Genomic DNA, 21714 nt, shown 5'->3' on the forward strand with positions numbered 1-21714 from the left:
ATGAGGATTCGCCAAACTTGCAGTGAAAAATCATAATGAAAATCTCAACCCTTAGAAAAATAAAAGGTTTGGCTTAATGGGACATAAATTCAACCAAGGAACTGGGTCTGGAAACCCACTCTGGATCAAAAGAATTGAAGGAGAACAGTCAACAATTCATCTGAAAAGATATTTATTTTGAGAACATCAACTTGCACATTATACAAAAAAATTGACAAATTCACCAAAAAACGTATAAAATGTTGCAGGGTCTTTTTCCCTAACATATTAACATAATCACTTTGCAAAGGGTAAGATTTGAGGAAACCAATAATAGGCACAATTGTTCCAGTCTGTCTGCAGAAAAGTGTGATTAAAAACATCCCTGTCTTGCTGAGGTATCAAACTGCAAACTTTGGTAATGTTAGAGGGAGACCAAGGGAGCCTTCTCCAGGCATGGCCAATACAAAATGGTTCATACAAAAGCCAGAATTGGTTATTTTTCATTTCCAAGTAGAAATGCAGCGAACAAAGAAAAAAACTCCCCAATACACCTATAACTAGGAAACCTGATCCTCTGCAAATCCCCACTAATCACACACAGCTACAGTGATCCACGCTCCCAAAGAATCCGGCTGGCAAGTCCCAACAATTCAGTGCTTATGAAAAAAAGGAGACCTTGATGGTGATTCAGAGCCCAGTCTTCCAGCAAAGGACAAAAGGCACTTAAGAATGGCTTTAGGATATTCCACAATGGCATTTCGGGACAGGGGACAGCGCCCAGCTGAACAAATCCTTCCCTAAGAGAAGTCCAGTGAGGTAGTACTTCATATTGCTCCAACCACTTGGCTCTAAGCAAGCAGCCTTCTGCTTCTGAGATACAAAATTAGCAGGAAATGGCTTTTTGTCAAATGTATAAAACCCAGTTCTTACAAAAAAATAGTAAAAACCCACTTGTGGTACAAAGCCAGGAACCACTTGTACAAATTGAGTATCAAAATGCTGCCAAGGTGATGCACGAGTCTACCTTGATGGCCAAATCCCCAGACAGTGAAGATTGTTCTAGCAACCAAGCCATTTTTGGAATAAAAAATAAAAATAAAGGGGGCAGAGGGGCACTCTGAGAACTTTCCTCATCATTAGCAGCCTCACCGGAAGCACTTTCAGTCCATTATTAGAAACAAATAATTCTGTACTGATGAATGGCAGGTTTGAGGGGATGAAAAAACAAAAAATAAAATTGCAAAGTTCAACACAGAGAACAAAAACAAAACCCACGAACGTACAAAAGGATCATCCTTGGAGTTTACAGGTTTGTTTTCAAAACCAGGAAGATTTCAAACCATTGTTTTGCGGGGGGGGGGTGGGCGGGAGAAAACACAGACTAACCTTTTTTTTTTTTGTTTTAAATTAAGCCCAGGGTGGGTGTGACCGGCAGGGAGGGAGGAGGGAGGGAGGGAGAAGTGCTCTGGGGGATCACCGGCCGCGGCCGTAGCCGGGGAAGAGCTGGGCCAGGACGCTCTGCAGGGCCTCGTTCACCTCCATGCTGTAGCTGCGGCCCAGCTCGTAGCGGCACGCGGGGCAGCTGAACACAGAGGCCTTGAAGGACCTGTCCAGGCAGTCCTGGGGACAGCAGAGAGCAGGGTCAGGGACAGGGAGCTGAGCTGGGCTCACTGGGGACAGCTCTGACACAGAGAGCCAGCCCTGAGATTCGTGGGATGGGATCAGAGAGAACAGGGGCACTGCGCTCCCAGCTGGGAGCATCGCTGCTGCTGGACACAGCAGAGAGCAGGGCTGGGATGGAGAGACCCTAAATCCCACCCAGCCAATGCTGCTGGACACAGCAGAGAGCAGGGAACTGATCTCTCCCAGCTTACATGTGATGGAGAGACCCTAAATCCCACCCCAATGCTGCTGGACACAGCAGAGAGCAGAGCTGGGATGGAGAGACCCTAAATCCCACCCCAATGCTGCTGGACACAGCAGAGAGCAGGGCTGGGATGGAGAGACCCTAAATCCCACCCCAATGCTGCTGGACACAGCAGAGAGCAGAGCTGGGATGGAGAGACCCTAAATCCCATCCCAATGCTGCTGGACACAGCAGGGAGCAGGGCTGGGATGGAGAGACCCTAAATCCCACCCCAATGCTGCTGGACACAGCAGAGAGCAGAGAACTCCTGCCTGATTGGGATGGAGGGACGTTAAACCCAACCCAGCCAGTGCTGCTGGACACAGCAGAGATCAGGAATTCCAGCCTGGCTGAGCATGGAGGGACCTCAAAGCCCATCCAGTGCCACCCCAGCCATGGCAGGGACACCTCCCACTGTCCCAGGCTGCTCCAAGCCCTGTCCAGCCTGGCCTGGGCACTGCAGGGATCCAGGGGCAGCCCCAGCTGCTCTGGGAATTCCATCCCAGGCCTGCCCACCCTCCCAGGGAACAATTCCTCCCCAGCAGAGCCCAGCCCACCTTGCAGACGTTGTGCTGGCACACGGTGGTGACTGGCCTGAACACGACCTCCTGACAGCAAATACACAGAAAGGCCTCCTCCACTTTATTCAGAAATTTCTGCAAAGAGAACATTCAACCAACTTAGTGCTGAAAGATAAATTAACCCAAACCCCCACCATTAAATGCAATTGATCATAGAAAGATTCTCAACAAATCTTAATATGCACAATCTGTCCCATTAAACCTGCTGGGGGTGTTTACACTAAAATAAATAATTTTAGGTCTGAAGCTGTTCTTTAATTCAGTCAAGGGTTTGTGGCTGGGGACAGCACAACTACAGCTGGGGGGAAATGCCCAACGTACCGGTCCATCTTTGAGAGCCTCCAGGACTTCATTCCACAGTTTTTCATTGGCTTCATCACTTTTTATAAGAGATTTCTGCTGGGACGTCAGCTTGTATGGCTCAACTTTAGTTTTCTTTGGAGTCCCTGCTGGAGAGGAGATGGGTGTTTCCTCCCCACCTGAAAGAAAACACAAAGATTTTTTTTAAAAAACCAAAAAGCCACCTGAAAAGAGTAACCAAGTAAAATGCACAAAAACCTCCAAGGTTTCCTAGATCCACTTGCCTACTCCACAAACCTGCTGATTTCCTTTTCCTCTTCCCTTTCCCTGGGGTATCAAACTCATCATCTCCATTATTTTCTTTTTCCTTGTCTTTGTTTGCAACAGCTTCCAAATATCCTTCAGGATACTGCAGGGAAACAAATCAAAGATCATTCAATGCCAACACACTGGTTCAGACTTGCAGACCAAGACAGGTCCAAGAGTGACCTCTGGAGAACAGCTCCAGGGGCACTTTCAATCTATTTAAGCAACAGAACCCTGCTGTAGGGAAGCACTTCACAGCCTATAGAAATTCCATACCAGAAACAAAGTGAGTTTTGTCCTTCTAGCTTCTTGATGTATAAAAACAAACAACTCAGCAGACCGAAAGCATTTATTAATCTCAATTTTTAGCTAAGGAGCATGTAACAGAAGAATCCCTGCTCTCCATCAAGTTGAGATTCCAGGTGATGTCCCAGGGCAGTACCTGCATTGTCAGGCCAAGCTTTTTCATCCTGTCCTTCCCCTCTTTGGTCCAAGGAGCAGGTTCTTCATCGTCCCTCCTCAGCAGGTAACGCCACACCAGGAACCCAGATTTCCCCGTCTCAGGCCAGTATTTCACCACCTGCAAAAGCCACAGCAAGTCCATGGCCCTCTGTCCAAGCCCCCTGGCCACGAGCACACGCTCTTGTCCCAGCTCAGCCCTCCTCACCTTGTAGATGCCATCGTATCTGTTGCCCTCCAGAGGAGCATACTTGCTGTGCTTGCCTCCCTTGACGTTCCTGACCACCCTGACCGGCTTCCCCGCCCGCCAGTCCTTGGCCTCAGCCCCGTGCTTGTCGTTGATGGGGGCACTGCAGTTCAGAGCCAGGGCCCTGCAGGAGAGGCCAGAGTTCAGTGTGTGCCTGCCATGGAACCCCTGTGTGTGACACTGACACCTCTGCACTCAGGGACCCTCCTGATGGGGGCACAGTTAATTGTTCATGGCATGACCTCAATGCACCAGCCCAGAGCAGCTCCTCCACTCAAGCCCAGGCTTATCTGAGAGTAACAGCTCAGAATTACAAATGGTCTGGTTTCCAGTGGCTGCAAAGGTCTCCAGGAGAGAGCAGAACTCCCACACCAATTTATTGCTCTGTTCTTTAAGTGTCAGCCAGTATTGCAGGTGACACCAACCCCACCCAGTTCCGTCCCCTTGCAGGGCACTGAAAGGAGCATCCCCATTCTGTAACTGATCTGCAGCCAAACCACAGCCCAGACCCAACTCTGGCCCTTGTTCCAAAGCTTAAACAGCCCAACAACCCCTGTGCTGACAGAGTGCCAGGTGCTGAGGCCAGAATGGAGCACAGCCATTGCCAACCTGTTCATGTTGGTGAGTTTCTGGTCACAGGACTGCTCTGCCGTTCGCTTGTTCCCAGACAGGTCCCGGCCCCCACTGCCCGTGTAGGTGAAGGAATTCCCATGATCCTGAAATGAACACGGATGGATTTCACAGTCACAAAAAGAATTCAACAAAAGCAGGAGAGCCTTTTAACCAGGTAGGTTTAGCAGGGCATCCTCAAAGAGGAAAGATGCTTCCCGTGTATTTAAGCTCCCAGACTGGGCCAGTCTCTGGTTGTCCCTCAGGCTGCCAGGAGAGGACATCAGGTGACAATGGTGACAATGCTGTCTTGTCACACCCCTGAGCAGCCCAGGCTCACACAGGATCTGCTGCAAGTGAACAGCTGGCAGCACAGCCCACGAGACTGCTCCAACGTGGGTGTAAGGCAGACCTTGAAAAGTCAGAACTCTGGGATCAACAGATCACTGCAGCTTTTCCTTGCCTCGTTTGCTTCTGAAGGAAATGGGTGAAGCTGGGCAAGTGCTTGCTGTGGAGTTTCAACAGGTTTGTTTGGTTCTGTGCATAAATAATCAGAATCCACTCACAATGTCATCTTCATATCCTCCTGCCAGCACCAAGGAGTAGGCCCCATCGTTGCTCCTGCCGTGGATCCCTGCCACGTGGGGCCTGTGCACCCCAGACTCGCTCACCTGGGAGACAAAATCAGCTTTGGAGGCACCTGCCCTCAACAGGCCCCATCAGCACTGGCTTTGAGCTGAACCAACTGTGCTACTTCACATTTGCTTTCCATGTGTCACAGGGGGAAGCTGCTCTCACACTCATCCCCCAAAAAGCTCCAGACAGAATGAAGAAAAATAAAAATGCTTCTAAAAAATAAGGCACTGACTGTATCAGTAAATTGAACACATGGATAAGGTTTGTGTGCAAATCTAACTATCTGGATATTTCTTACTGAAATTGCTTATTAAAATGCTCCAGGTATTTAAGAATAATACAGATATTAAATATTTGTATCAAGTTTTGAAAGAGTTGTAATAGCAGCCTTCCCTCAATACCTGAAAACAAGATCTGGATAAGCCAGTGCTTTTTTCTGCCCCAGCTTTCTAACAGGATGAGAAACCTTCTGTTTCATGTACGTGGATATTTAAGACACCCTTGGCAGGGCACACTGCAAACCTCCAGGACAAACCACTGGGAACAAATCCGCTTGCTTTGGGGTTTTTGAGTTACCAAAAAGAGCACTACAACAAAATAAACCAGCACTTGATGGTCCAACAATGCAGCATTAGTTATGGAACACTTGATCCAGACAAAGCCAGAATTCTTTTCCTGCTGCACTTCCATATATCCAGTGACACACACATTTCCACATTAACTGTTTCAGTTTCTTGCAGGAGCTGGGTAACTCCAATTTTTCCCCACAGCAGGTCAGGCCAGGATTCAGCCTCATACCTGAACTCTGAATTTCCACATGGTGCCCACGGGGATGCCAGGGATTGGTCCATAGTGGTTGGAGGGGACGATGGTGCATTCCTTGGTGCGCCCCACACACGCCATGCCCTGGGCAGAGAGCAGCATCAGCCAAGAGCCCAAAGGAACAAACACAACTCCAAGTAAAACAGCTTTGGACTGACCTTGCCCCAGTCTCTCCGGGAGGAGGAATTAGCAGATGCCATCTTTTGTTTCTTTTTACTTTCTTTTAATTTCTCTCCTGCTAAAACCACCTCACTTGCATCATTTCGACATTCAGGGCAATACCTAAAGTCAGTGAAAATTAACAAGTAGCAAAGCTTTCAGTTAGGAACATTTCCTCCAACCACAGTGAGTTACGTTACAATTTCCCCATGTGAAACCAGACAGGACATGGAAACACTTTCCATGCTGGAATTTAACCTACAACAGCTCCTGTGCAGATGTATCAGGAAACAGCTGTGATATAAAATCATTGTATACAGTATTGAAACACTGAGGGAACAAACCAGTGCATTTCAACTGACTCTGTGTCTATTGAAGGATGTATTTCACTACCCACAACTCTCACTGTACGAATCTCATGCACAAACCTGCCTGATCTGATGATGGGGCCTGCCTGCAGCGACCCATAAAAGCCACTGCACAGCTGAATCCTCCCAGCATCAAGCTCTCATTTGGTCCTCTTTGGATCCCAGGCTGGTTTGGGCTGGAAGTACCTTAAAGCTCATCTCATTCCAAGCCCTGCCATGGCAGGGACACCCTCCTCTATCCCAGGTTACTCCAAGCCCTGCCCTTAGGCAGGTACACAAAAAAGGCATCCAGATCCCTAAACTAGGAAAAGGAGTGTGCAAGCCATGGGCTTAAAACCTACTCTCATTAAGCTCATGAAAAGCTATGAAGTTTAAAAAAAAAAAAAAAAAACCTTAAACATCCACATCCCTGTTCCTAATTAGATGTAACTGTGACACCCCACACACCTCCTCAGAACCTACCAGTCCTCATCATCTGGGATTCTGCTGAGGGGAGGGTTCAGGCAGTAGATGTGGAAGGCCATGTCACACTCGTCACACATGAGCTGCTTATCTGGATCCTGCTTCCCCCCACAGATGTGACAAGCACAGACCCTGCAGGTCTTGTTTGGGTTGTCCTTGCAGGCTTTACACACGGGTCCACTCTGTCCTGTGGGCAAACACAAACCATACTCAGCAAGTGCCAAGATCCACTGGAAATGGTCAAAGGAGGCACAGCTGAACGTGACTTGGAGCCCTTAAACCTTTAACCCTCACAGAGACAACTGGCAGGACATGACAAAGTAAGACAGACATGCAAGAACTCCACGTCAGACTCACGTTTTGGGGTTCCAGAACTGATGGGAGAAGCAGTGCCTGGCTCTTCAATTTTATAGATTTCATCCACTAATATAATTGTGCAGTCATTCAAGGAATCACCAGCTTCCCTAGAAGAAGGTGAGAAGAGATCAGAGTTTGGAAGTATCCCACAGCTCGAGTTCACAGACGCCAGCAGAGCCACTCAGACCTCAGAAAGCTGAAGCAGAGCAGGAAAATTCCATTTATCCCACATGAACAGCTTACCCAAGTAATATCTTTGCATTGAGCTCCCTGGTGGTTTTGGTTTCCCTTTTCTGCAGGATCTCAGCATCGTACCAGAAGCCCCTCTCCTTGGGCTCATCGGGGTTGTAGTTGACCATCACCACCTGCCCCACATCCAGCTGGTGCCACTTGAGGATGGTCCGTGCCCGCGCCCGCACGTTGCCCGAGCTCATCTGCACCACCCCATTCTCTGGGTAACTTGAAGGGAGGGACACAACAGAAATCACATTCAACATCAGCTCTGGGGAGGAACAGGTGTTACGCTGACAGGTTGATTTTGCTGTGCAACACAAGAATATCATCAAGGATAAAATCTCCTCCCACACAGACACAGCCAGAACCAACCAGTCTGACTTTGATATTATTGCCTCCCTTCAACCCTTGGACACCAGCATTCCCTGTAAATGCTGGTATCCATAAAAACATGATTGACACAGCCAGAACCAACCAGTCTGACTTTGATATTATTGCCTCCCTTCCACCCTTGGACACCAGCATTCCCTGTAAATGCTGGTATCCATAAAAACATGATTCCAGCCCCCAACTGCAATTCCAGAATTCCAACTGCAAAACAACCTTACAGTTGCCAGGGCCCAATGACATAATGACTGTGTCACTGCCCAGTTCTGTTTTAATTTGTGCAATATCTGCAATAAAATTTCCCATCAACACCACGACCCCAATGACTTTATTGGCCAAGAAGGCAACAAAACAAAAACTCACTCATCATATTTCACATGATAAATCACATCCTCTTCAGGGACAGCTGTGGGCTGGTCAGGGTCTGTGCAGCTCTCAGCTGATCCAGTGGTGGGTTTTTTCCTGGTTACATTCACAACTGTGGCTTCAAACCACGCTCCCATGTCCGTGTCCCGAGCATCCACCAGGTCATTGATCTGTACAGAGCCAAGAGCACAGCTCACCAAAAGGGATCTGCAAATTAGGTATTCATTTCCAATCTACTTAAAGATTTAACCATCTCAAGAACTGCACCATCATCAAGATATTTAAGTGACCACCCTAAAAATTAAGATTTCCTCTGCTCTCCTGGTCCTGTTGTGCAGCCCTACAGTCTGCTTAGGTTGAATTTGTAAGGTTATAAACCCATTCCACACCAGCACATGTAAACCCAGCCTTGCTGGTGAGCCCAAACCATTATTGGTTAGTCTGTAATAGAGTTTCAAAGTGTCTTGCTCGTAACCTGGCAAAGACATCACTAGATCTGCAATAAAACCCATTGAAACAGAGAAATAAAATTATTCTGAAACAGCTGCTCAAGATTTTCTTTTGTTCATTCAAGAAAGTTTCAGCTTTGACAAATGTAGTGACTCCAAGCAAAAATACTGGGAAAATTTGTAAAAAAAAAATCAAACCAGACACTCTGAATACTTAAAAAAAAAAAAAAAAATTAGTGTATTGTAGTTTAATTTCAAAGGACAAAATGAAAAAATTAAGTTTTTGGACCTACAGCATTTTGCATTGAATTGGTTTGTGGCTTGGTTGGTATTTCTGTCGTTGTTGTCGGGATGTTTGAGAGGAAGAAAGGCACTGCCCACACAACTGGAGTGCGAAAGATTTTCAGCGATTCTCCAGCACAGAGAACAATTCCCCAGGCCAGGCGCGGTCCGAGGGCTCCCAGCGTGTGAGCACCCACCTTGTAGAGGCCGAAGCAGGGGTCTGCCCAGTCGGGCTGGGCGGCCGTGCCCGGCTGTCCCTCCAGCTCCAGCGCAGCCTCCCCGTTGTGGGAGCTCTTGTCGGACTCGCTGGGGCCGGAGCCGCAGCCGGAGTCGCTGTCCGAGAGCTCGGGGTCCTTGTCCTTGCTGCCAGCAGGCAGCACGGCCGGGCTTTGTCTGACCAGCAGCTGCACGATGTCGTTCAGCCCCACGCTGTAATCGAACAGGGAGTGCCCATCTTCCATCTGCAGGGAAAGCAGGGAACCACTGAGGGATCCCCTCACGGAACCGCTGAGGGATCCCCTCACGGAACCGCCGAGGGATCCCCTCACGGAACCGCCGAGGGATCCCCTCACGGAACCGCCGAGGGATCCCCTCACGGAACCACTGAGGGATCCACTGAGGGATCCCCTCACGAACCGCCGAGGGATCCCCTCACGAACCGCCGAGGGATCCCCTCACGGAACCACCGAGGGATCCCGTCACGAACCGCCGAGGGATCCGCTCACGGAACTGCCGAGGAATCCCCTCACGGAACCGCTGAGGGATCCCCTCACGGAACCGCTGAGGGATCCCCTCACCACGCCCCTCACCGCCTGCACCGCGCTGCCTCCAGCCTCCCATCGAGCTCAGAGCCCGCCAACATCCACCACGTGGCTTGGGAACCATTACCAGCCAGATCTGGGCCCTTCTTCTCTCTCAGCCCCTGATATTTAAATGCTTTTTTTTCAGTCTGCCAGAGCAAGGCGGCCATGCTGCTCTGGACTCGCTACCCAGCCTCTAGGAGATCTGGAAAAGTTTGCAGCACATTCCCTACAATTAAACAACCACAGACCCTCCACATTCCCGTCAGAACTCAAAGATAATTCCACATTACCTAAAAAAAAAAATTATTTCTTCCTCAATTCAGACACATCCCAAATGCTAATGCAGCTTGTCTTTATATTTTAATTGTGTGTGACCCAGATTGTTGTTACACCATCTCCATAATGCTACGAATTGTTACACCATAATTCATAGCACTAAGTAGAAGCCAGAGTTAATCACACACTTTTCTCCCAGCAAAAGCACATTTTTTCCATCAAAAGTAAAATCAAAAAAGAGTCAATTCAACTTGAAACCACTCGATCGCTCTTCAGCGTAGCCTGGCGTGTTCCAATTTCACACTCCCTCTAATTCTAAGAGTTTATCTGGTACAGTTTGTAGTCAAATCAGGACCCTGCCCCTGCAAAAAGAGAAGTGCAGAGGCAGAAAGAGGCCCCTCAATAACCTCTCAAGAGCTCAAAGGAACACAACCATTTTAGAGTTAACATGTAAGGCCGGAGCCCACGGAGCAGTCAGAAGTTCAGACAAGCTTCCCCACATATTTAAGGTCTGACTAAGAAATTATACAGGAAATGATCATCCCTTTCCAGCCTAAACCACCAGAAAAAGCAATCCCTGGAGCTTTGTTCTCTATCAGGGGGAAGCAGAGCAAAACCACAAAAATTTACACTTCACAGGAATCACTATGATAATTCAATTCTGATTTATGGCATCAAATGGCTGTGGAACAATCCCTGGAAATCTGACTGCACAGGAAGAGGTCTGAGCTTTTTGCTGGTTCAGAGATGAAAACTCCTCGAGGTGCAGAAGAACACACCAGGAATGGGTTGTTCCTTCTCAGGCAGGACACAGTGTCACCAACATGGGAACAGCAGCAGAGGACACGAGTGACAACAGGTGCAAAGTGAAATGGAAGAGCACAGGAACAGCACAGGAAACCACAGGAGCTCAAAGCACAGGCAGAAAAAAGAGCCCAGCACCGAGGACAAACCTCAAACAAAGGAGGCAGGTTTGAACTAACAGCTAATTTCCTAACCCCACTGACAAACGCTCACGGGTAAGAAATGGAACATTTGCAGGACTTCCAACAGCCAGACAAAGCACAATGGGAACAAGGCCTAAGAGAGGCTGGGTCACGTTCCTGCCCGAGCCAGGGAACACTGGGGCTGCAGGAGGAGGGGTTCCCTTTGGAGGGCAAGGACAAACTGAATGAAAGTTGCCACTTCTGAAAACCTGCTTAACCCCAGACCTCAGGGAGAGGCTGACAGGTGGCACCTGCCCTGAACCAACCTCCCTTATCACTCGATTTACAACACAAATGGGTCGTTAATGCACCCAAATCTACAGCAACCCGACAGAAAGGTGATGCTACACCATCCTACAGGCCTCTGTTTATGCTAGAGCTGGTACCTAAGCTTAGACTGAGGCTAGTCCAGGTGTCACACCTGCTAATTACAGAGTACAGTTAGCTCGGGACTGCCTAAAACAGAAAGAAAAGCAGCTAGAAACAATTGTCCATCTGCAGCCAGCTCAGCATCCCGCTGCTTTTCCTGAAATTAATCCTGTGATCAACCAAACACCAGCTTAGGAGTTTCTCTAGCACGAAGGTTTAGCAGCATAGGACTAGGTAGACTACAGCAATTGTATTTTTAAATGGTTTTGATTGACTTCACTGCTAATTTAGTTACATTATGAACTGACAGGGAATAAAACAGCTGTGCAACAGCAATTGTAAACGTATTATTGAGAACATAATACAGCACTGAGCCACTGAAGTGCTCTGTACCTAGTGAGAATTTGATATCAGCTGAGAAACTTCAAAATCATGAGATGCTTTTCCCAATTTACAAAGGAAAATTAGATCTTTATGGATTTCAGAGCGGTGTAACTTGCAAGGCTCAAAAACATTAAGTACTTTAAAGACCATAAAACCACTGGTAATTTGCAGACACTTCATAAAGGCGATGTCAAGGCAGAAGAGCAACACATTAGGTAGAAAACAGTAAAGCAAAGTAAGAATAAAGGCAATTCTGCAGCGGGCTCCTGTCCTGGCAAACCCACGGACGCGGGAGGGAGCGGGGATCACTAGATGGCAGCAAAACCCCTTATTTCCACGCAATTAAAAATAAATAAATTAGAACACCCGTCCCCAGCTGGAGGGGAGCAGGGCCCGGCTGGGGGTGTCCGGCACCGCGCTGCTGCCGCTCCCTGCTGTCAATGCCCGCGCCGCGCCGGTACCTGCTTGCCGCGGTAGAAGAGCCGCTGCCGGTGGGGCTCCACGCCGAACACCTCGTGTATCCGCAGGCGCAGCCCCTCCACCTTGGTGAGCTTGGAGAGGGAGTCCACGCGGTGCGTCTGGCTGCCGTCCATGGTGCGCACCTGGATCCACATGGCGCCGGCGCTGCCCCGGGAATGGGACCGCGCTCAGCGGCGGCACCGCCGGGGCGGGCCCGCACCCGCGGCCGCGCCCCCCTCACGAGCCCGCCGCACGCCATTGGCCGCCGGCCCGGCCGGCTCGGCCGCTGATTGGCTGCGAGGGGCCGGCCCCGCCCTCCCACGCGGGAGCCTAACGGCTCCGCTCGCGCCGGCCGTATCTCGCGCCACAATTGAAACCCGCCCGCCGCGCCCACGCGCCAAGTCTCGCGCGATCATGCAAATGAAGAGGGGATAAACGGGGTAGGGGGCGAAGCGCGTGGTCTTAAAGGGGCCGTCACCGACAGAACGCGGCCCGCGGCCCCCCGGCCGCACACCCGCCCGGGACAGGCGGGGAACGGCGGGGCGTCAGCGACCCCCGCCGCGCCCGGACCCGCCCCAGCCCCGCCGCGTCATCCCCGCGCAGCCCCCGGGGCGATGCCACTCCCCGGGCCCGCCGGGCACCGGTGCCGCCGGCACCGCCCCTGACGGCCACACCCCCTCCCGCGGGCCCGTTCGGGGACGGGGGTCGGTCCCGCTGTCGCAGCCCCGAGCGACGCGACCCCTCCGGGGCACCAGACCCAGCTGTCACCGCCCGGGCACCGCGGAGCGCTCCCGCCGCTTCCCGCACCCCCTGGGCAGGGCGGAGAAACCCCCGCGTCCCTCGCTGCCCTCCCGCTCCCGGTGCCCCCGGCCGCTCCCCGGCCCGCGGCGGCAGCGCCATGGGCGGCTGTGCCGGGGCTGGGGGTCAGGGCGGATTCACCGGGTGCGGTGCCGGTGCTGGGGATCCCGGCGAACTCACCGGGTACGGTGCTGGGGCTGGGGGTCCCGGCGGACTCACCGGGTGCGGTGCCGGGGCTGGGGCTGGGGGTCCCGGCGGACTCACCGGGTGCGGTGCCGGAGCCGGTGCCGGTGCCGCGCGCGCTTTCCGCGGGCTTTGGAGTTTGGCGCGGAAAAGCCCCGCGCGCGCCCCGTGCGCGCCCATTGGCCGCCGCTGGCGGGAACGCGCGGGCGGGGCGGGGCCGCCGCCGCCGCCTCCCGGGGCCCGGGGGGCCCTGGGGCGGAAACGGGACCGGGAAAACACCCCCGGCAAACGGGGGCGACAGCGGGGATCCCCGCCAGTGACCCGGCCCGGCGCCCCCCGCTCCGCTGCGATACCGGGGGCAAAACCCCCCGAATCCCCAAGGGCTCCATCAGCCCTGAGCCCCCGGGGCCGCGGGCACGGTACCGGGTATTGTCCTCAAACCCGGTGAGCCCCAGGGAGAGGAGACTCCAATGACCCCTCTATGACAGCCACCCTTCCCCGGGGGTCCTGTTCTCCCAGGGGGGCTCCAGGAGGGCTCTTGTCCCCCTGGGGGGCTCCAGGCCCTACCCTGATGCGAATAAACCGAATAAACCGAATAATCCGAATAATCCGAATAACCGAATTCGAATAAACAGAGCAATCCGAATAAAGCAAATAATCCGCAAAAGGGCTCTAACTCCCCAGGCCGTTAGCTCCAGGGGCGCCCATGGCGCTGTGCAGGGCCCCACTGGTGACAACGTGGCCCGGGTGACACGGCAGGGCCGTGGCGTGGCCGCGTGAGCCGACAGAACGGGCAGATCCAGCAGGATGTTTATCCCCAAACCCACCGATGCTGTGAGGAAATCTAAAATTATAATATTTGCTTAAAACAACCACTGGATGGGGGAAAGCGTGGCCAAGAGGCCCCTGAGAGAAGCCTGCTCCAAGAGGAGGATGAGAGGCCGAGGGTTGGCGCTTGTGGGGGAGAGAGGCCGGGCCGGGGCCGCGGGGATGGCGCGGCCTGGGCTGGAACAAAGGAGCACGAGGCGCGGGAGGCCCGGCGCGGCACGGCGCGGCACGGCGCGGCACACCCCGCTTCCGTGCTCCCCTCCCCGCCCCCACGGCCTCCCCTCGGCACCAGAGCACAGCCAGCAGCAGGATGTGGTGCCCTGCCACGTAGGGGACACGTAGGGGACACACAGGGCAGGTCCCATCTTCCTTGGAGCCGCCATGGGATGAGCCACAGTCGCGGCTGACAGGAGCCCAGATGGGCTCGGTGCCGCCAGGCTTCATCTCCTCCCAGGGCTGGAGGCTCTGCCTGACACAGAGTCATTGCTTGCCCTTGCAGATGTGCTGGAGAATGAACCTGAAGCCACCACAGCACTTCCTGCAGCCTGGGAGGGTTCTGGGAGATTGGAATTCCTCCCTGCCAGAGTGCCCAAGAGTCGTTCACCACCCCTGACCCAGCTCATCCCTCCCACAGCAGGGACAGACAGGTCCCAGGTCCCCCAGTTTCTGCACTGGCAGGATGTTCTGTGGAATGGAATATCTCTCTGGCCACTCCTGGCCGTGATCCCACCCAGCTCCTTGTGCCCCTGCTCACTGGCAGAGCCTGGGAAACTGAAACGTCCTTGATTTGGAGTAAGCACAACTCAGCCACAACCACAACATCGGTTGTTATCAACATTATTCCCATGCTAAATCCAAAACACAGCCCTGGACCAGCTACTGGGAAGAAAATGAACACTATCCCAGCCAAAACCAGGACAGAGGCACTGGCATTTATGCTTTTATGTGCATAAACAGCTATTCTTGCACAGCTGTTCCCAAGGTCAGGTGCTGGGGAGCCCAGGTGAGTGCTGGAAGGGGAGCAGGACCTGGAGAGGGAACAGGATGGGGAGCCCAGGTGAGTGCTGGAAGGGGACCTGGACACAAAACAGGGCCTGGGGAGCTCAGGTGAGTGCTGAAGGCGAGCAGGAGTGGCTCACCTTGAGCAGGCACAGGAGACAGGAGGGTCCTGCTGGGTTCCTGCAGAGGGAGGGCAGCAGAGACTGCAGCAGGTCCTGAGCCAGGAGGGTGCTCTGAAGGCCTGGGGGCACCGGGAAGCTTGGTGGGCTTTGCACAGCAGTGAATGACAGTGACCCAGAGCTGTCCCCTCCATGCCCAGGCAGCTCTGGGAGCCCAAGGGCTTCGCCGACCTGAGGAACAGCACCAGAGCTCCTCATGCCCCAGCCCTGAATCATCATTCTCATCCCTTCTCGTGCCTGTGCCTGCCCCAGGCCAGGTGACAAGGGGACGGTGACCATGGCACGGTGGCAGGTTACTCATGCACTGGGAGAGCAGCAGGATGATTTCCGCTGCAGCAGATGAACACTTGCAGTGGGAACTCCAGTGTCACGTGTGGCCTCTGGGCCCCAGGGGGACAATGCTGAGCTGTGACACACCTCAGAGCAGGGAAAGGAATGGCTCCAAACACAGGGGTCTGACCCTCCAAATCCCACACACGCCTGCAGGTTTGCACTCCACAGAAATCCCAGGAAGGGACAAGTGGCTCGTCCCCAGGCAGAGCCAGGAGGCAGCTGAAGGACTCAAGAGGCAGCTGAAGCAGCAGAGCTGAGGGACAGGGGCTCCTGGCTCCCACAGGAGCAGCAGGTGGGGTTCACAATTCGCACCTGAAGGATCCTGCCCTGTGTCTGGATGCTGCAGCTTTGCTCAGGGCTGCACAGGGCTCCCAACCAACACAACTCCTCTCCCTTCCCCAAACGTGTTTCTCCACTTCCTCCCACGCCCTTCCCACCCCACCAAACATCTTAGGGTGATTTTATCTCAGATTTAAATCTGTGTCTTTCATACAGCACCAAGGGTCACTGAAGCAATTGTGCAAAGCTTTGCTGTGACACTGCAATCTCCCAAATCCAGTGTCCTGACCCTGCAGGCAGCTCTGCCACCCAGCAGGAAATCCCAGCACTGACATTTTACCCTAATACCAAAGCCACTCATTAGATATTAAACACTGCCTGGTTAATTTTAATCACTGGTTATCACTTCTCCCATTCCCCTGTGCCCCACCATTGCTGTGCATCATGCAGACAGTGCTGTTTCACTCACTTAGGGGATGAAATAAAACCTGTCCCATGAGACTTTCACCATCCCCACAGCACTGACCACTGGGGCACTTCATACCCAGGAACACCTGGCAGCTGGATCACTGCCACCTTACCTGGGGATGCAGCACTGGCCATGGCAGACCAACACACCAAAATACACAGGACTCATTTCTTGACTCCCTGTTCCTGTAAAAAAAAAACTTAATTTCATCAATTCTTCACAGGACAGACAAGAACAATTTTTATTTCCCTTACAAACATCAGAGTTGTTAAAACCTGGCTTCAGTTTTAGTACAAGATATCAAACACTTCAGAACTGCATCAAAAATTTAAGGTCCTTCCCACCCAGGCCATTCTGGATCCTGTGACTCTGGTGATGAAGGAATATGGAGTTTATGTCACACAGACAAATGCACAAGGACTGTGTCCAGCAGTGCAGGTGATCAAACAAGAGGCAAAAGCCACAGTTTGTAGCTGGGGAGGCTCAGAGTGGACACTGGGAGCAGCTTCTCCATTAATGCAACATCCAGACCCAATGGATCCAGCACCCAGAGAGGCTGTGGGACATCTCCGTCCCTGGGATGTTCCCAGACTCAGCCAGGTCCCATCTCCCAGGACCTCCTGAGCTCCAGAGCCCTTTCCAGCCAGCACTCCCAGCTAATTCAGCCTCAGGATGAGGATTCCTTCCAGCCCCAAAGCTCAGGAGTGACAATTCTCTACATTTTTGTCAGCTTAACAGCACATTTTTCAAAAACCACTGGCACCCCCACCTGCCTGAATGGCAATACAGAACCAGAGCCGAGGTCTCCTGCATCCAGAGGCCCAAAACAAGGTGACTCAATCACTGTAATAGTGTTAGAAGACTTCAGATAATTTTTACCTGTGCCTCAGTTTCCTCCCCCGCTGATCTTGACAACAGACAACAGGAAGCCTAATTGATGTTTTCAAACCAGTTTTTGAGAGCTGAAGATGAAAAGGCACAAATAGAAAAGCATTAACTGGAGTTTTCAGTATTTGTTATAGCTGTTAAAAAGCCCTGAGCTCCCTGGAGCCCTGCACTGCTGGGCCCTCAGCAAGGATAAAAACATAAATCAAGCAAAATCCCAGCAAACAGGAAAAGCAGAAAGTTTCATCATCAGTTGTCTGCAGGGCCTGGCACGGGCTGAGGTGGGAGAGCTCAGGGAGACACAGCAGCCCCCGTGTGGGGAGGGGGAGCTTTGCCAAGGAAACGTCAGGATGATGATGATGATGATGATGATGATGATGATGGTGATGGTTTACACCACAAACAGCACGTCCTGCCTCTCTGGGACTTGGTGACATCTGTGACCCCTGCAGGGAGCAGCCCCGGGGCTGGGGGACAGAGAGGGGCTCACTCCTGTCCCAGCACCCCATCTCCAGGCAGCTCCAGCGCTTGGCCTCCATGAGCAGCTCCTTGAGCAGGAACAGCTCTGGGGCACGGGGGGATTGTTGGGGGGGCTGTGCAGGGCCAGGGGACCCCAACTCAGGGTATTCCACAATCCCATGGCCCCAGGGGGATGGACACCCTCTGACAGATCCCCTGCCAGGTCTGTCCCTCCTGAGGGGACGAACAGCAGCTCCCAACACCCGCCATGGCCATGAGGGGACCCCAGCCCCACAGGGGACCCCCAACCCTCACCCCCAGCCCCACAGGGGACCCCCAGCCCTCACCCACAGCCCCCAGGGGACCCCCAACCCTCACCTGCAGCCCCCAGGGGACCCCCAGCCCCACAGGGGACCCCCAACCCTCACCCGCAGCCCCCAGGGGACCCCCAGCCCCTCACCCCCAGCCCCACAGGGGACCCCCAGCCCTCACCCACAGCCCCCAGGGGACCCCCAACCCTCACCTGCAGCCCCCAGGGGACCCCCAGCCCCACAGGGGACCCCCAACCCTCACCCGCAGCCCCCAGGGGACCCCCAGCCCCTCACCCCCAGCCCCACAGGGGACCCCCAGCCCTCACCTGCAGCCCCCAGGGACCCCCAGCCCTCACCCGCAGCCCCCAGGGACCCCCAGCCCCTCACCTGCAGCCCCCAGGGGACCCCCAACCCTCACCCGCAGCCCCCAGGGGACCCCCAGCCCCTCACCTGCAGCCCCTCCCCGCTGAGCTCCCCTGCCATTGGCTCCCGATTCCCTCAGCCCCGCTGCCAGTCACCCTGCGGGGTATTTAACTGGGGCGGCGCCCCGTGCTCCCAGTCACACCAGTGCTCCCAGTGCTCCTAGTCTGAGCGGTGCCGGGCGCGGAGGAGGCAGGTAAGGCTGGGCTGGGGGTGGGAGCTGGGGCTGGGGGGCTCTGTGACCTGTCTGCGGGCTGGGGGTGCCTCCCCAGGCTGGCTGCGTGGCCCCGGCTCGGTCCCCACAGGAGCTGTGGCGCGGAGCTCCCTGGGTGTGCCCCAGGCCCTTCAGCACCCTGGCAGAGCAGGAGCTGGGTGCTGTGTCCCTGTGTGTGAGGGGGCTTTGCTCTCTGAGGCCAAAGGTGACATTTTCTGGTGTTGTGATGTGTCTGCCTCGGGTAACAGCTGAGAGGCTTGAGGGGTGGAACCAGGTGAGCCTTTCCAACCCAAACCGTTCCCTAAAGGCTCCTTCTCAGCTTTGAGATGGCTCCTCGGTGACTCTGTGCATCTCTGACCTGTGCTGGAGCAGTTTGGGGTTTAAAAGCTCTGTCCTGCTTCTTGTTTGCTGGGGATCCACAGGGGGGTGACTCCCAACGGTCACCTGCATGTGCACAGGTGATGGTGGGGACAAGGTGCGGTGACAGCCCGGGGACAGGAGGTGCAGGTGACCAGCCCGGCATTCCCTTGCTGTGACAGCGCTGCCAGCCCTGCCCGGGGCTGTTTCTCGTGATGCTTTGGTGGAGCTGAGTGACACAAGAGCTCCTGCTCGGGAGCGCCCTGGCCCTGCAGGGCTCTGCCAGCCCCCAGAGGCAGCTTTGGCAAACGGGATTAGCGCTTCCCAAGACTAACGAGGCTTTAAATGTGGTTATGACTACCCTGAGCCGTGGATGGCTGGGAAGGATTGCAGCTCCTGTAGCTGGTTCTGCTGAAAATTCCAGATGGGAATGTGCTGAGCTGATTGCTCTGCAAGTTACAGCTTCCAGATGAAACCAAGAACTCTGTCCTCATGGAAAGATTGGCAAGTCCTGAGAAGCTGTTTCAGTTAAAACTTCCTCTCCTCTCTCATAAAATATCTCTGTTCCAAGCAGTTACTGACCCGGTGGTGGCCACTGGCTGGTGTTTAATTCTGCTGGAGGTGCGTGGGGGAAGCCCTGCATCCATCAGCAAGGGTGGCTTTGATCTTTGAGGTTTCCTACTGCTGCTGGTTTATCCAGAAAGGTGAGATGGGCACCTCGGCCAGCCCTGGAAACTACTGTCCTCAGGTCAAAGCTGGGAATCGTTTGATATTCCTCCTAAAACTAATTCTGTCCTCAGAGCATTTGCAGCCCATTCTCCACAGACATCCCATGACCCAGCTCTGCATTTTTGGGAACGGGGTATCAGTGGTAAATCTCGAAAAGAATGTAAATAGGTGCTTTAACCACAATTGAATTCCTGTGCCCTGATTAGCCCTCCCTGCTCACATCTAAAGCACTAAATTTAGTTTGTTTTCCTCAGTGGTCATTAAGGAATTGCCAGTTAAGCCACGGAACCAGCCATGCTGGCTGTGGCTCGGTTTATCTCCCAAGGTGAAATCCCTTGGAAGGGGGAGAAGCTTCCTGAACATGAAGATGCTGCAGGAGCCCACACCAGCAGCCTGTTCTGATGGAGCTGAGCTGCTTCCCGCAGGGAAACCTCCCAGCCAAGGGGAGCAAAGAACCAGTTTTACATGAACTGGTCCCTGCCAGTGCCAGAAATCAGGGAGCCAGCCCTTGCTCCTTCACTGACTCCAAATGGGCAATTACCAAGAGTTCAACTCCTGAAACCAGAAGATCTCTTGACCTTGATGCCAGAAAAGAGCACAGAAGTTTCATTGTTCTGACACCACCTGTTTCAAGAGCTTTCTCCAGCAGTGACCTAATATTTCAGATGTAGCAATGGTGTGAAGTCATCTGCTCATCACTTTCATATGAAGGAAACCACAACCAAACCAAAGTGCTGCTGTTTCTGTTCCTCTGCCCACTGGGATTTCCACTTGCAGCCATCCTGGCTTGGCTGTGGCTTCTCCAAAGGATTCAGAACCACCTGACCCACAATTGCCAAGCACTGGGCTTTCCTGCAATCTCTGAAGCAAAGCAAGGGCTGCTCAGCATTTCTGCAGGGAAAAAGAAAATAAAGCCATGCCATGGAGATCTGCCCACACTGCAAATCTGGGTGTTGCAAAACATGGATTTCTCCTCCACAGTGCAGAACAAACCTTGCTCCAACATGACTGTGCTGAAGGATTGTCCCTGGCAGGCTGCATCTATAATCAACACAGGATCTCTGTACTTCAGAGGGTGATCTAACCTTACAGCAGTTTTTACATCAGCCAAGAACTTACTCCTGAATTATTCTAACCAGGATCCTCCCCTCTTCCCTTTGCTGCTGCCTCTGTGCTGGCCCTGACACCAAGGCCACCACCACAGTGTCAAACTCCACAGTCTGAGCTTTTTCCACCTGTCCAGAAGTAAAATAACCGAGCAAAGGAGTTGTTTGTGATGGTGTTGAAAGAGCTGTGCTTTGCCCTGCAAGGCTCCAAAGCAATAACAAAGCTGCCCCGAGGCAGAGCAGGAGGGGCAGCCACTGACAGCAGCCCTGTGGACTTTGGGACTCAGATTTGATATTCAGCCTTGCTTTCTTTGGAGCGGCTTTTTCCTCCCAGCCTGGTGAGGATCCAGTGGTGGTTAATAATAGATAAATAGGGAGGGCTCCCAGATTCTCACTGGAGAGGCTGCAGGTGACAACTTGTGTGACAATTTTGCTATAGGCATGGGACACTCAGCATCCCTACCCTGCTCAAATCTCACAGAATTCTGACTAACTCAGTGGTTAATGCAGCAATATTTGGTGTTTTGCCAAGTCACCTCCTGAGATGTCCCTGGCCAGTGGCAGAGCCCATCCAGGCTCACAAATGCTGGTTTCACTACTGCTCTCCATCTCTCTGTTCCTGTTTCTCAGCAAACTCAAAACCTTGCACGAGGCAAAGAACACAAGAAACAAGACAATGGGCTCCACCACAACTCGGATGGAAAGGTTTTTTTTTTGGGGAAGAGTCTGCCAGTGAGCCTGGAGCAGTGCATGGCTTGGAAATCCAGTTTGGGAGGAATTTTGGTTTGAGGGTTTTCCACTGGAAAATGTCACAGCAAATCTAAGAATAGGAGTTAACTGGCAAAGGACAGAAAAGCAGACTGTGTCCCAAAGAACAAATGTGCTGAAATCCCTGCTGTGCCTGGCTAAGGCTCAGAGTAATGCTGGCTTTATTACCATTACAGGAGTGTCCAGATACCATAGGAGATCTGTGCTG

At 53.0% G+C, this 21714-nt stretch overlaps 1 protein-coding gene across 2 annotated transcripts; it reads right to left on the reverse strand.

The window, feature by feature from the left end:
• Nucleotides 1-199: 199 nt before the first annotated feature.
• Nucleotides 200-13238, reverse strand: UHRF1 (ubiquitin like with PHD and ring finger domains 1). 2 transcript variants are annotated; one of them, XM_058820985.1, is made up of 17 exons: nt 13168-13238; nt 12192-12354; nt 9110-9373; nt 8179-8351; nt 7438-7653; nt 7195-7301; nt 6838-7024; nt 6007-6130; nt 5825-5932; nt 4957-5061; nt 4391-4497; nt 3743-3905; nt 3518-3655; nt 3067-3178; nt 2791-2948; nt 2446-2544; nt 200-1602 (listed from the first exon to the last, which is right to left on the reverse strand). In XM_058820985.1, the coding sequence occupies exons 2-17, from the start codon at nt 12342-12344 to the stop codon at nt 1456-1458; spliced, it is 2361 nt and encodes a 786-aa protein (XP_058676968.1). In that variant the 5' UTR covers nt 12345-12354; nt 13168-13238; the 3' UTR covers nt 200-1455. The 2 variants fall into 2 exon arrangements, with proteins under 2 accessions (XP_058676968.1, XP_058676967.1); XM_058820984.1 differs by lacking the exon at nt 13168-13238 and having other exon boundaries at nt 12192-12403.
• Between the last annotated feature and the right edge of the window lie 8476 nt (nt 13239-21714).

The sequence above is a fragment of the Ammospiza caudacuta genome, chromosome 28 (genome assembly GCF_027887145.1).
Source record: "Ammospiza caudacuta isolate bAmmCau1 chromosome 28, bAmmCau1.pri, whole genome shotgun sequence".
NCBI lineage: Eukaryota > Metazoa > Chordata > Aves > Passeriformes > Passerellidae > Ammospiza > Ammospiza caudacuta.